Below are 14,730 nucleotides of genomic sequence, written 5' to 3'. Positions count from 1 at the left end.
TGATATATATTTAATATTTAGTAGTAGCTAGGCTTAGATAGTTATTTACTACTCATAAACGAGAAAGTAAATTTCACAATATAATCTCAGGCTATTGCTGCTGGTGTCCAGAGTAACTAGTAATGCATTTCAATTCATATTGCAGACGCGTCAATGGTCGTAATATCATGTTCACTAAGACAACGTATTTCATGGAGTTTCGTATTCTATAAAGACAAAATCTGTTCATCCATCATCGTACTTAAGAAAATAAATCCATATTGAAAAGGAGCAAATCAATGCTAAACGGAGAAGCTGAGAACTTTGTGCCGGTAGCCTTAATAGTTAAAAACGGTTGTCCTTCGTAGCCGCCATTGAGGGGTATGAGACCTCATTGACGATTTGAAGGTAAGAGGCAAGGTGGTCTTTCTTAGTCTCAGGGTCATCGAGACGTACGAAGATGCGTTCTTTCGTGCCATGGCGTCGATGTCTGCGACGTCTATTTTTGTGCACTGGTTCCCATCCATGGACACGGATAACGAATATAGTATAAAGGATGAAGAATAGGTGGTATAACCTATGACGGTTGTAAGATTTTAAGCCGTATAACTTCCAGGAGAAGATGTACGTACCCGCATGTACAAGAAAAAATTATAGCAGCTAACTCCAATGAGCCCAGCCTGTATAATTCCGGAAAACAGGGTCGAGTAAACTTGTTACCCTGATTGCATACAATGTCTAAAACGTCTGGTGGTAAAGGCGTCCAAAGCAAGAAAGCTGCTCCCAAGGCTGACAGTGTGATAGTTGGAACAAGCCCTAGCAAAACAGATACGTCTAATGCCAATTGCACCCCAAGGTGGGGAGAATGTCTTCGTAAAACAATGTAATATGCAACATAGATCGACGACAGGATAGAAATCCCAAGCTAAGGATATTCAGCGTTAGAGTAAGTCAACAATAGAAGGGATAGTGAGAATGCCACTATACCGGCAAGATAGGTATCCCGTCCTTCCATCTACCTTTCACTGGCGACGATGGTGGCACAGGAATATCTTCATTGATACGCAAGCACCCAGCAAAAAACCCCACGGCAATGAGAGAAAATACCGTACAGGACAAACGGAAAATCAGTTCCTGAAGGTATTGATGATGGAGCCTCTTCAGAAGGCGGATAGAAGAGAACCCTGACATTGTGCTTGACTTTTGATGGTATGCGGAGCCCAGCCCCTAAATGAACGTGCAGCTGGATATATAGATAAATCAAGAAATCATTAAAAATAATAGTGGCCAGCACCTTTAGAAGCAAATTTCCGTAGTTGAAGGAAAGACAAAAGAGTGAACAGCTATCATCCCACCTGGGCGGGTGGATGATGATAATAAAGGCAGACGGCAAACATGAGAAACGAGATAAATGTCCCTCTTTTCCTTCCCTGTTAAAACGGGACCCATCACAGCGCGTCCCTCAGGTCGATCTGCGCTATGATACGAAGCCTTATGTGCGTTGACTGCTTCATCGGACGCCTTCTGATATGCGATGTGTGGCAATGAGTGGCCTCTTTGCTGAACCTTTTTTGGTTTATAAACTGTGATGTTCGTTGGAGTATGGACAGTGGGTTAGATGTTTCATGGCCCGCAGCGAGCAAGGTAGCGGTGGCCAGTGGTAGAACATCGGAATGCCGCCCTGGAACACACCTGAAACATGGAGAAACGTTTCAATCAATATCCACATCCAAGAGGCGGCTATGCGGAGAATAATGACTCCGTAAACCGGTGAAAGGGTTTAAGGTGACGAAAGAACTTGGAAAACAGTAATAATAGGATTGCTACTTGATACAAAATGGCTTATCACAGAATAAAATACAACTGCGATCAAATATTAATCACCAAGACCGTGTTTGCTTCTCATCCGCCTCCCAAAGAAACCTCCCTTCCATACCTTAGCCGTTGCACGCCCAAATAACTCCTATACGCCAATTGGAGCAGTACGCGTGCATAGGCAGCACGAAACGCCAATTCTAGGCCTTCGTAAAGTCTCTTCAAAGGAAGGTTTCCAAAATGGCAGCAGAACATCCAAACAGCTGAATACTCAGGAAACAATAGAGAATAAACTGGGTAACAATATCACACCAACAAGTACTCTTCTATCCATAGGGTGATGAGAGAATAGGGTGATTACTGCACGAACCAGAACGAGGTATCGGGGCTTAAAATTCATTAGATGTCATCCAATAACTCAGTAGATTCATGCCGTGGCCTCGATCTCCTGTGGAGCGATTTCACCCCCAGCTTCCGTTTCTGCCCAATCCCCCCAAAGGCCTTGTTTTGCTTTGATTCGTAGCCGAGCCCCGAGATCTTTACTGCTTTGCTCAACTCTGACGGCATCTTTAGTTGCGAGGACGAGAACTTCGAAAAACATCTTTGTGGCATCGGCCTTGCTTGTTTGGAGTTCAGGGAGTAGATCTTGGAAAACAACAGCTTTGCCCTTTGTGGGTGAGTCGGTTGATGGGGCTTCGCCAAACTGCTCTCGTAAGACGTGAACAGCATGTTTTGTTCCTAAAGAGATTGGGCCAGTCTCGACCAAACTGCTGAGTTCGTCGTATTCCTCTGCATGCTGACCAAGGCCTTCATCTTCGCTGTAATGGGCGTCTCCGGAGCGAGGATGAGCTTGTTCGTCATCATCGGGAACTAGAATCTCCGATTGTTGATTTAGGCCGGTATCTTCTCCGAGAACGAGCCCTTCGTCGGGTTGTAATAGAGTCTCCTCTCTCTCAATGTCAAGCCGAGGAACCTTGGAACTGGAATCAATGTCCATATCAGCAATGCCACTGTCTCGCTTTCGCTTCAAGTCTCCTGCTTTTCTGACGGATTCAATCGAAAGTATCCCGCGAAGTTCAGGGGCCAAGTGGCCATTGCTAGTTTTTCCTATTACATTAGAGACGAAAGTTCCATTCTTCTGCATCATCATAAGGGTAAGGAGGACAGGGTCTCGGGGGAGGATGGATTCGGTTATTAAAATCTTTGATCGGTCTTCTTGTTGTTTTTTAATCTGGGCACTAGAGAGGATCGTGTCGGCATCTGGCATGATCAGCCTTCGTCGCTTTACTCTCTGATGATGCCGAATAGCTCCTTCATTTGCAAAGGTTTCGTCCAAGTCACGGACGACACTAGAACGAACTGATGAGAGTGGCGAGGCCGATCTACGAGTAAAATCGCTGGTAAGACCTGGAATGATAGTTGAGTCCTCTTCAATTGGCACGCCAAGTTCCCCGTCCATGCCTCCCATTGGTATATCCTCATCCATATGGGCAACATTGTCGATGTCATGAGACATGTCGTCATCCACTACTTTCCCGAGCGGGGCATCGTCCTCGCCAAGGTCAAGGTTAAGGTCACCGTCATATAAACGGTGGTCGTCGCTGAACAGGTCTTCCCCAACAGGGCGTGGGGCGGGAGCCTCCCTACCAACTTCAATGCTGGTGTCATGGCCAAGTGGGATATCTTCGTCTTCACCCAGATCTAGTATTAAGCCGGTATCATCTTCGAGGTGCGGCTTTTCAACCTGTCTGATTGTTTGTGGGGTGCTGTCCGGCAGGAGTTGGCTAGACCAGCCTAGGGATGAGGCAGGCCGCTTGGGATCATGGTCAACCTGCACCGGCTGGGTGAATAGGATGGAGGGGTCCAAGTTCATAAAGAGATCTGACTCAGTGAGTACGTCTGGTAGAGTGATTCCTCCTGCAGGTAGCGGCGCAGCGGTCGGAAGATCGTTGTTATTTGTTAGCCGGAAAGCCTACATAATAGACAATTAGTATATATAAAGGAAACCTCCTTTGAGTAGCTATTCAAACACTAACCATTTTGATTTTCATCAAAGCTTCATTGCAGTCATCCAGGAGATATCTAGTTTTGCGGCTGTATATCCGAACAACACCCAAAAGAAGCTGGCCACTCAGGCGCAGCGCCATGGGCGCCTGGCCCTGATCAACAATAGCATTGACACTGCTTTCAATATCCGATTGAAGGATATGGGATTTCGAGAGTTTCCGTTCAAGGTTGGCGGATAGCCAGACGCGAGCCAAAGGCCCCGTTTTCGACAGCAACGTCTCCGAATAAAACATCGCGCTGTGTCAGACAGGCGGCCAGGCTATATATGCTGCAGTGTTACCCGTATATTGTTCACGGAGAAGAGGTGGGTTAAGACCAAAGACCTGTCGAGGTCATGCGGTTTGAGTACTTCGATTGGGGGGCGCGGGTGTTTTGGGGGGCAACAATAACAAACGTCGGCAACCAAACGCGCCGAGTCGACAGTGCAGTCCACTTCACGAAAGGATCCAAAATACCATCTCCAAGAGTTGCAAAAAGGGTGCCTTGTCTCCAGTACGCTGTGATAGACGATTTAACTGTTGTTTTGCTGTCTTTGCGAGCGCTTTCGACTGCCGCAGCGCGTTGTTGTTGGTCCCAAAGAGCGAAAGTTCATCGAAAGGGAAAAAAAACCAAGTGGCTGGAAGGATCACGTGAAACGAGTGGTGTAATAATACCAGGCATCTGTTACAATATTTACTAGCGGTATTTAATCGGAAGGGCACAACTATTTTCCTTCAGGGCGCTTAATTAAGAAATTAGTGGGTCGTCGATGAACCAGTAAAACTCGTTACATAAGCAGCTTCAATCTTCCAAGGTTGAAAGTTGTCAACAGCTTCGGAAGCAGAATATAAAAAAAAAGTACATCTCAGCAAAGTTGCTACCATCGCAGCACTCTCTATTATGTTCATTTTGCGCACGGAAGCAGTGCTTAACCACGCTACTTAGTACTTATCACAATTCATTGAATTTGTTTTACCGCAAAATCTCACTTCTACGCGGCGACAGTAGGCCCCTGAGCCAGAGATACAATTCACCACTGCATGCGAGTCAGGGCATTTAGAACTGCTCTATGTCTTTTTGGCAGTTGATCTAGGATACGACGGCTTTGTTTGAGCCTCCAGCCTCAGTGGGGATGAGAAGGGGGGCTGCCGCATTTCATCGCTGGCACCGCATACGACTCTAGACAATGTCCGGCCTATCCACGCCGTCTCTGCCATTCTACAGTGCTACTCCGAAAAATGGTAGACGTTCGCCATCTCCAACTCGACGGTCGACGGCTGTCTCGTCCGCAACGACATCTACATACTCTAAGCTTTCTCCAGAGGAAGTTGCCGGCCGCTTGACCACGTCCCTCGTACACGGTCTTTCTCCCGCCGATGCCGATGCCCGTCTCCTACAGCATGGGCCTAACGAACTTCCTCATGACGAACCCGAGCCTCTCTGGCTACGATTTCTCAAGCAGTTTAAAGAGCCGTTGATTCTTCTGCTCCTCGCATCAGCTGCTATTTCCTTCTTGATGCAAAATTACGACGATGCTGTGAGCATCACTCTCGCAGTGACAATTGTAGTCAGCGTCGGGTTTGTACAGGAATACCGGTCTGAGAAGTCACTAGAGGCGCTCAATCGATTAGTACCCCATTTCGCCCATTTGATCCGTAACGTCCCAACCCATGGTTTTGGTACTCCGCAAACCGTAGCCAAGAAGGAAGAGTATGAAATGGCCGATCTTTCAAATGGGCCAACTCACCCAGTTGGGCCGGCGGCAAAGGCATCGACAACAGTTACGGCCTCAAACCTTGTGCCCGGTGACTTGATCATATTTTCCACAGGAGACCGCATCCCAGCTGATGTACGAATCACATCTGCAGCAGGTCTTACTATTGATGAGTCGAATTTAACCGGAGAGAACGAACCAGTCTGCAAGGTTTCAAATTCACTGGGCCAGCCTCCAAAGCAATTTCAAGATGGCAAAAATTCCCCATTCTATGATTCGCCCGCTGCTGGAACAGTTGGCACCGACCTTCGATTGAACGAGCAACATAACATTGCATTTATGGGAACATTGGTCAGATCAGGCCATGGACAAGGCATCGTTATTGCGACTGGACCCAACACCGAGTTCGGAAGCATATCAGCTTCGCTACAAGATATTGAGAGCCCCAGGACACCGTTACAGCTATCCATGGACCGGCTTGGCCAGGAATTAAGCTACATGTCATTCATTGTGATTGGCATCATTGTTGTGATCGGGCTAATACAAGGTCGAAAACTGCTAGAAATGTTTACTATCGGAGTGTCCCTTGCTGTTGCTGCGATCCCCGAAGGTCTCCCAATCATTGTGACCGTGACACTTGCGCTTGGTGTCTTGAGAATGGCCAATCGTGGCGCAATCGTAAGACGGCTACCTAGTGTAGAAACTCTGGGTTCTGTCAACGTTGTGTGCAGTGACAAAACCGGCACATTAACTTTGAACCATATGACTGTGACCAAAATGTGGCATTACGATATTGAAGAACCATTTGAGGTAACCAAGGAACACAACGTACTTAACCTTACCCCTGCCGCTCGAACAATCATGCGGGTTGGGAACATTGCGAACAATAGCAGACTATCAAGAGCTCATGCAAATTCTCCAGCAACTGCAGCCGAGGCTGCAGTCTTATCTTCCACGATGGATAGTTCATCGGGGGCCGTAAAAAGCCGCTGGGTTGGCCAGCCTACCGATGTTGCCATTCTTGACATGCTGGATATGCTTGGTGAAGACGATGCTCGGGACGTTATTAGTGGCCGCATTTCAGAGACTCCATTTAGCTCGGAACGAAAATGGATGGGAGTTATCGTTGCAAGTGCAAACTCAACAGATAATACTCTCAGTCACAGCGGCTCGGACATGGCATATATCAAAGGTGCCTTGGAAGAGGTTTTAAAAAGATGTGATACCTACCTTACCAAGGACGGAAGAGAGGTTATTTTAGATGAACAGCGGAGGAAGGCTGCTAAAACAGCTGCCGAGTCAATGGCTCAGGAAGGTCTTCGGGTGCTTGGCTTTGCCAGTGGGCCAATCAGAAGCCAGACTGCTGCTTCGAAGCATACAAGTAATGATGAAAAGCGCTACACAGGGCTCATATTCTCGGGCCTAGTTGGCATGAATGACCCGCCAAGAAAAGATGTTCACAAGTCCATCCGACGGCTCATGGCCGGAGGAGTGAAGGTTATTATGATAACCGGTGACGCAGAGACCACAGCTCTTGCTATTGCAAAGAAGCTTGGGATGCCAATAAATTCTTCCTCAGCGGCGCGGCCAGTCCTTCGGGGTGATGAGATCGATCATATGAGTACCGAAGAGCTGGCACAGACGATTTCTGGTACATCGATTTTCGCAAGAACGAGTCCAGATCATAAGATGAAGATTGTGAAAGCTCTTCAATCCCGTGGCGATGTTGTTGCAATGACTGGCGATGGAGTTAATGATGCCCCGGCATTGAAAAAGGCAGATATTGGTATATCTATGGGTAAACTAGGCACCGATGTAGCCAAAGAGGCAGCGGACATGATCTTGACGGATGACGACTTTTCGACGATTCTACGAGCAATTGAGCAAGGAAAGGGAATATTTTATAACATTCAAAACTTCATCACGTTCCAGTTAAGTACGAGCGTGGCTGCACTGAGCTTAGTCCTTCTTAGCACAGGACTTGGCTTCAAAAATCCTCTAAATGCCATGCAAATACTATGGATCAGTATGTGCTTCCTCTTTACTTTATGAATATTCATTACTTAATAGCATCGTTACTGACAATATGGCCAGATATTCTCATGGACGGCCCGCCGGCTCAATCCCTCGGAGTCGAGCCAGTTGACCCATCAATAATGGTCCGACCTCCTCGTTCCAAGCATGCCCGTGTTCTCACCAAACCCTTAATCCGTCGTGTCTTAACCTCCGCGTGCTTCATCATGATAGGCACTCTTTCCGTGTATATTCACCAGATGGCCGATCACACCGATGAAGTTTCAGGAGCACATTCCCGCGTAGTTACTCGCCGGGATACCACCATGACATTTACCTGCTTCGTCCTCTTTGACATGTTCAATGCCCTCGCGTGCCGATCCGAATCCAAATCATTGCTACGTGGCGAGATAGCTCTCACCGGCAATAAAATGTTCAACTATGCCGTTCTAGGGTCTCTATTTGGCCAAGCCTGTGTTATATACTTACCTATTCTACAAGGGATTTTCCAGACAGAAAGCTTGGGTTTTTGGGATCTGGTTTGTTTAGTGTGTATTTCTAGTTCTGTGTTTTGGGCTGATGAAGTCAGGAAATATCTACTATGGAAGAAAAAGATAGGTGGCATGGGAGTTCCAACTTCATCGTCTGGGGGGATGGTTGCTAGTGTTATTGGGTACAGCGGAAATGTGTAAGGGGAATATACATGTCGCATGATCAAGAAGATGCTTATATTTATTCGTTTTGTAATCTTTTTCGTTCCATGTTTTATTAATTGGGAAGCATACTTGGTTCTAGTGGCTGGCATGTATATATATATATATAGAGGAAAGATCTTTAAACTACTATTGTGCAATATCACTGGAATTTATACACTCTTCCGATGTCATGAGTACTCACAATATTTTTAATATGCAATTGCAAGGACATGAACAAAAGTACTTATTTCTTAATGAGGGAGATAGTAGGTAAGGCTGTTTCACTGCCCAGGCGGAATAAAAAGGACACAAGGCTCTACATGGATTACTGTATTCGATTTAATTGATTTTGCATTATTTATAATTTCTGCTTCCTGAATAGTAAGGAAGATTGTTAACGAAACAAAAAGGAAACCCTTCAATAGACAGTAAACGCCGTATAACGCCTCACGCTGGAAAGCAATAACCCATTAGGTAGAATAGAGGGTATCTCGGGACAAAATGTGAAAACTCCATGGACACGTTGAAAGCCGAGTAGACACTTATTGAGACTTTTCGCTCAATTCAACCGTCTCGTTGCGTTCAGTGGTGGGCTCTGCCGCACCAACGACCGAAGGCACTTCTGTGACGTCTCGAAGGTTGGTCTGTGAAGAAGACTTTGATGGAAAAGGGGAGGAAGTCTGCTGACTCTTAGTTTCTTGTCCTGAGCTAGAGAACATTCCACTATGTTCACCACACCCGTAGAGATTAGCACGAGGGATGATGCCGTCCTGCCCCGTCTGGTCATTCTTCTGGGGAGTCCATGCGAGATAGTCGCGTCGTACTTCGACGTAATCATACGCAAACTCGCCTAGCTGGTCGTCGTCCATGCCTAGGAGTTCGGCTTGTTCAGAAGCACGTAGTTTAAGGCCAGGTATTATGTTGATTGCGTAGGCGATCAGGGCAGATACGACGAAGGAGTAGCCTGCAGCAGCGACAATGTAGGCTAGCTGGATGTAAAGCTGGCGGTAGTTGTGAATGATCCAGCCTCCGACGGCGGTCCCAGTGGTTGGGTTTTTAGAGCCGACATTGACTCCGTCGAGGCCTACGATGGCATCACTTCCGAAGAGGGCGTTGAATAGAAGGCCAACGATACCGGCAACACCGTGCTCTGCGAATACGTCCATGGAATCGTCGATACCCATCCAGTATTTGACTATGGAAGTTAGGCCTAAAACTGTATAAGAGGGGGTGTTTTAAATGGTGACTTACACTTGGTGCTGTAGTTAGCAACGAAACCGGTGACAATTCCAAGGATAACACTGGCCCACGGTGGGATGAAACCAGAGGCAGGAGTAGCGGCAACGAGGCCAGAAATGGTACCAGAACACCATCCGACCATGGACCATTTCCTGGAAAGGCGCCAGTCAAGGAGCACCCAGGTCATCGCAGCAAAACTGGCGGTCAAGTTGGAGTTCCAGCACGCCATAACGGCGCGAAGGTTGGCACCGAATGAAGAGCCACCGTTGAAGCCCAACCATCCGAACCAAAGGAAGACGGTGCCGAGCAAGATCAAGGAGACGTTGTGAGGTCGAAAGTTGATCATCATCCGTTCGTGGCGACGACCGAGGACGAGTGAGTAGGCCAGGGCAGATAGGCCAGAGACAATCTCTACGGGGCCACCACCGGCATAGTCCATGACTCCGTACTTAAAAGCCCAGCCGTTAGGGTTCCAAATCCAGCAAGCGACCGGACAGTAGACGAGAGTGGCCCAGAAGAAGATAAAAACCAAGGCTGGTAGTAGGCGTCCTCGTTCGGCAACGGCACCCATGACAATCGCAGCGGTAACAGCGCAGAATTGAAGCTATGCTCGCTTGTTAGTGTTGACGTAAACGGGGAGCCACCGTAGCCACCATACCTGATAGAAAGCATAGAGAAGATCGGATAGCAGGGGAGAACCAGGGCTCGGTATAGCTAGAGTGTTCATGAGACCAAAGTTCCGCAAGTTGCCGATGAATCCGTTTGTAGCGGTGGGTGAAAATGCGAGAGAGTAGCCCCAGAAATACCACTGGAAGCTGATGACAGACATCGAAGCCATGCAGGCCCATATCATGCTCAGGGCCGACTTTCGGCGAGCAAGACCAGAGTAGAGGAAACCGAGCCCGGGAACCATCACCATGACCATGGCAGAGGCGACCAGGATGTATGCCTGGTCTCCCGGCTGAAACCATTTGTTGACATTCTCAACCCCTGCCGTCTGGTTAGAGAGAGAGTAGGTTCCCCAACGCTATGATGTACAAATATGAGGCACTCACGCGAGTCACCGCCCAAAGCAGTGTTTGTGGAGAGGCTGAAGTTCGACGGGGAGCCAGTCCAGTTGTAGGAGGCATAGTCCGGGGCAAAAGGAGCCGGCATCTTTCGGTCCTACTGCTTGCCCTGCTGGTTTTGATGAAAATGAAGGAGGGTATATATACAGGTACGAATATATCCTTGAGAAGATATATGTGAATGCTGTAGATCATATACCCCTAACGGAAAAGAAGCACAAGAGAGGAAGAGAATACTGGAAGAGTAAACGGCATCTCAGGGGGGGGGGGAGAGGTAGGGGTTAAGATAATAAAAGGATAGATAGAGCTCTCTCCATCTCGGCCTCGGGCCGGTAAAAAGACGCATCTGGAGGCGGTGACAGAGCCAGCCACAAAAACTGGGAAGCGGGAAGCAGGATGATAACGCGGAGTTGTGTTGGAAGTGCCTCGCATACTGTGATATCAGATTATCAAATGCTTTTGATACGTATGGCCTCTTGCCCCTGATTCGCTCGGAGGGCTCCAGATAGATAACGCGGAAGGTTTAGGAAGAACCTGTTGGTTCGGAAGATCCAGGGGGAGGCCTGCTTAGTCATGCCGGTACTTCTGGAGTACTTCCGGCGCCTTTCATACGTAGATAGCCAGCGAGGTACGGGTGGGAGGGTATCTTTGTTGGAAGACGAGAAGCCCCATGCAAGAGGTACATCCAAGGTACCATCCAGACACGCGACAGACCTCCTAACGTCCTTGGAATCCATGGATTTTCCTTTTCTTTTTTCTCAGCTCTCGCAAGAAGATAGATCCATCGGCTGTGGTGGCGCGCGGACAGCTTATCTCTTCGGGCGATGAGCTGAGAAAAACTCTGGCGAGCGGTTCTTATCTGGGGCTATCTCGTTCTCTCTTAAGCCTTATCTCTCGCCCTCTCTCGCTCTCTCTCTCTGTCGTTTCTCTCGCTCTTTTGTTTGCGCTAAAGACTTTTCATGCGCTACTTTGTGTGGCTAATTTTTTGGTTCTTCTTCAGCCGCGATAGAGATAAGATGACTAAGGATCGTGATTAATAAACACGACTTATATAAGCAGACACGCCGCTTTATCTGTATCTGACTAAACCATGACTAAGCCATAGTAAAATGACGCTGCTTTAACTGGCGAGTGAGAAGTCGCGTTGGCTTCACGTGCTGGCCCAGTTTGGCAAGTTCAAAACCGGCAAGTCAAAAGACCGAAAGAGGAAGAAGACGAACGAAAAAGGCAAGAAGAAGAAAAAGAAGAAGAAGACGAGAAAAGAAACACCTGAAAAAAGGACGAACCTCAACAGGAAGAAATCAACAGTAAGAAACTGCAGAGATATGAGCCGTAGCGCCAAACTCGCCCCGGAAGCCAACAGGTAAGGCAGCACCCCAAGTTTGTTGATATGAAAGTACGCGCGGAGGTGCCTTGATGCTGACTTGGCTCGTTGGCAGGATCCTCTTTGTGAAGAATCTCAGGTATGCATGCGCCTTGCCCTTGATATCAGCATCAAGCCAGTCCGATCTAATAGCACGGCCAGCTACAACGTTACCGCGGAGGAGCTCTTTGATCTCTTTGGCAAATTTGGTCCTATCCGGTGAGCTGCGTCCTGTCGTCGTCCCAATGGCACCTATATACACATGCAGAGCAGCGTGGAGGCTAACAGGATACCAGCCAAATACGCCAGGGCATCGCTACCAACTCCAAGGGCACTGCGTTCGTGGTATATGAAGACGTCTCGGATGCGAAACAAGCCTGCGACAAGCTGAACGGGTTCAACTTCCAGAACCGCTACCTCGTCGGTTGGTTTTCGTTCTACCATGCGTTTATACATGTCTATATCCGACTAATTGTACTCGCTGCAGTCCTCTATCACCAACCAGAGAAGATGATAAGGTCAAAAACAGACCTCGCCGCGCGCCAGGAGAACCTCGAACGGCTCAAGATGCAGCACGGTATAGATTGACTACAAGCGCCCCAGAACCAGGTGCTACTCACTTCCTCGCAACGTCAAACCCACCCTTTTCCCTTACCGGCTCCGGCCACCGAGGCCAGCAGCTTGTGTATTCCACTTCACGGCCCTTCTCCCGTTTCTCCCGCAGATTCCAGGTCTAGGAGCCACGTTATCTCTGCCCGCTCCCTGGCAGAGCGGTTCAAGGCGTTCGTTCGGTTGAGGCGTTTGGGGGTTACTTAACTTGCCGGCGGTTTTTTTTTTTTTCTCATCCACCTTTGTCTCTTTTGATTTCAGCTTTCCCCTCTACATATCCAGGGATAGTCAAGGAGAAATAGTTCTAGCTTTTTTTTGCTGGAAGATGATATTAAAATGATATAAATTATTGCCTCCACCGTTCACACTGCTATCAAGCCTGAAATGCCATCTTAGCCTTCTCGTTGCTCAACTTCTCTCTACCGTAGATGCATAACCTCGTCGTCTTCCTACCTATATATAAAAAGTACGGAAGCCCAGACCACACGTGACGTGCAAAGAGCCTCAAACCTTTGAAACTTCTAAGAAACGATACAAAAGAGTAAAAGGAAAAGAAGAAGAAGAAGAGAAAAGAAACCAAACCCCCTTTCAACGGCCGCTGCGGCTGTCTCTCAAGACGTGGTTCTTTTTTTACTGAGGTGCTGTTGTGTTGCCCTATTTATATATTCTGACCTTCTATCCTCTACGCGCAACAACCACGCCCTATGTAGGCAGCAAATCCCTTCAGCCAACTTCCGTGAACCATTCACGTTCCTTTCCAACAACAGACACCTAGAGGCCCACAAAGTAGAGGTACTTGGTCTGGGAAAAGCTTTGAAGGAACACAACGCTTCCTATTTCACCACGCAACCATGGGGCCCGGCCAGGGTACTTCTACCCTTCACCAGGCTACGACCACGTTGCTCGCCGCTACGATGACCTCGATCTCAGGTACAAGCACGGGGAAACCGACAACATCGCCATCGGGGTCACCGCAGGCACCAGGTGACGGGGGAAACGGGAAATGTGAACTGCTCGGCCCCTTTGCACTGGTGATCCAGTTAGCCCTGGGCGCCCTGGCGCTTCTGGTGCTGGTGTACAAACGGTGGAAAGAGAGGCCTCAACGACCGGTCAAAGTATGGGCCTTTGACGTCTCCAAGCAGGTCTTTGGCTCTTCGATGCTTCATCTGGTCAACCTGCTCGCATCGATGCTCTCGGCAGGTCAGATATCACCAGACGCAGCCCAGACAAACCCTTGCAGCTACTATCTACTCAACCTCGGAATCGATGTACGTTCCAAACCGCCCCTACCCACATATTTATATTTGATGAATCTTCAAGCTAACCTGAACAGACAACTCTCGGAATCCCCATTCTAATACTCATACTTCGCGTCTTGAACCATGCCGCATTATATACCCCCCTCGCCAACCCGCCTGAATCAATCGAGTCTGGCCACTACGGCCGTCCGCCAAAGGTATTATGGTGGTTCAAGCAGTCTATGATCTACTTCTTTGGCCTCGTTCTTATGAAGGCTTGCGTCCTATGCATTATCTACTGGCTCCCATTCATCGTCCTGGTCGGTGACTGGGCCTTGCGTTGGACGGAAGGCAACACAGCCGTACAGATCTTCTTCGTCATGCTGCTCTTCCCCGTTATCATGAATGCAATACAGTATTACATCATCGACATATTTATCAAAAAGCGTGCCTTTGAGCACGAACCCATTCGGGAAGAGAGTGAGCACGACTTCGACTCCGCTTCTATAAACAGTGATAGGCATCGGCGCAGTGCTCTGCTCGCCGGGCTAGATGACGATGACTCTGCTTCCAGTGACGACGATGTCGCTAATACCGCGCATGTCATCTTTTCAGACAACGAGGATGACACTAAGCCGGCTAACAGCCGAGCCGCTTCTCGTAGGCCACATCCTTAACCCCCTTTTTCCTGGGTTTCTTTCATATCAGAGTACTGGTGCGGGCGGCGTTGGTTTATCGGTACCCAGCAATTTGTTCAACATTTACTTGCATAGTTATCCATGTACAGTTCGGCCTGGTTTAGCATTGCCATTATCATATATTTCTAAATATTTACACCAAGTACTATATACACAGGGTAGATCAATCTACATATACCATTGAAATAATTTCTTTTACCAGCCATCTCTGATAAGATATCGCTATCACTCAAACATGATGTCATAAGTATAGA

At 48.0% G+C, this 14,730-nt stretch overlaps 6 protein-coding genes across 6 annotated transcripts; 3 read left to right on the top strand and 3 right to left on the bottom strand.

Annotated features, from left to right (window-relative positions):
* Positions 1-324: 324 nt before the first annotated feature.
* Positions 325-1,170, bottom strand: MCYG_04664 (uncharacterized protein; the record flags this gene model as incomplete). The annotated part of the gene is made up of 3 exons (XM_002846881.1): positions 325-556; positions 774-904; positions 967-1,170. The coding sequence occupies 3 exons, from the start codon at positions 1,168-1,170 to the stop codon at positions 325-327; spliced, it is 567 nt and encodes a 188-aa protein (XP_002846927.1).
* A 1,051-nt stretch (positions 1,171-2,221) lies between these two features.
* Positions 2,222-4,094, bottom strand: MCYG_04663 (double-strand-break repair protein rad21; the record flags this gene model as incomplete). Its single annotated transcript, XM_002846880.1, has 2 exons — positions 2,222-3,766; positions 3,831-4,094. The coding sequence occupies 2 exons, from the start codon at positions 4,092-4,094 to the stop codon at positions 2,222-2,224; spliced, it is 1,809 nt and encodes a 602-aa protein (XP_002846926.1).
* Positions 4,095-5,026: 932 nt separating this feature from the next.
* MCYG_04662 (calcium-transporting ATPase 1) lies at positions 5,027-8,259 on the top strand (the record flags this gene model as incomplete). The annotated part of the gene is made up of 2 exons (XM_002846879.1): positions 5,027-7,580; positions 7,625-8,259. 2 exons carry the CDS (start codon positions 5,027-5,029, stop codon positions 8,257-8,259), a joined length of 3,189 nt encoding a protein of 1,062 aa, XP_002846925.1.
* Positions 8,260-8,804: 545 nt separating this feature from the next.
* MCYG_04661 (ammonium transporter MEAA) lies at positions 8,805-10,631 on the bottom strand (the record flags this gene model as incomplete). Its single annotated transcript, XM_002846878.1, has 4 exons — positions 8,805-9,457; positions 9,514-10,105; positions 10,160-10,498; positions 10,557-10,631. 4 exons carry the CDS (start codon positions 10,629-10,631, stop codon positions 8,805-8,807), a joined length of 1,659 nt encoding a protein of 552 aa, XP_002846924.1.
* A 1,262-nt stretch (positions 10,632-11,893) lies between these two features.
* MCYG_04660 (pre-mRNA branch site protein p14) lies at positions 11,894-12,519 on the top strand (the record flags this gene model as incomplete). The annotated part of the gene is made up of 3 exons (XM_002846877.1): positions 11,894-11,931; positions 12,008-12,031; positions 12,228-12,519. The coding sequence occupies 3 exons, from the start codon at positions 11,894-11,896 to the stop codon at positions 12,517-12,519; spliced, it is 354 nt and encodes a 117-aa protein (XP_002846923.1).
* Positions 12,520-13,391: 872 nt separating this feature from the next.
* Positions 13,392-14,455, top strand: MCYG_04659 (vacuolar membrane protein; the record flags this gene model as incomplete). Its single annotated transcript, XM_002846876.1, has 2 exons — positions 13,392-13,808; positions 13,874-14,455. 2 exons carry the CDS (start codon positions 13,392-13,394, stop codon positions 14,453-14,455), a joined length of 999 nt encoding a protein of 332 aa, XP_002846922.1.
* Between the last annotated feature and the right edge of the window lie 275 nt (positions 14,456-14,730).

This window comes from Microsporum canis, genomic scaffold, assembly GCF_000151145.1.
Source record: "Microsporum canis CBS 113480 supercont1.4 genomic scaffold, whole genome shotgun sequence".
NCBI classification, from domain to species: Eukaryota; Fungi; Ascomycota; class Eurotiomycetes; order Onygenales; family Arthrodermataceae; genus Microsporum; species Microsporum canis.
The sequence above is the reverse complement of the archived record's forward strand: the minus strand, read 5'-3'. Positions and strand labels throughout refer to the sequence as shown.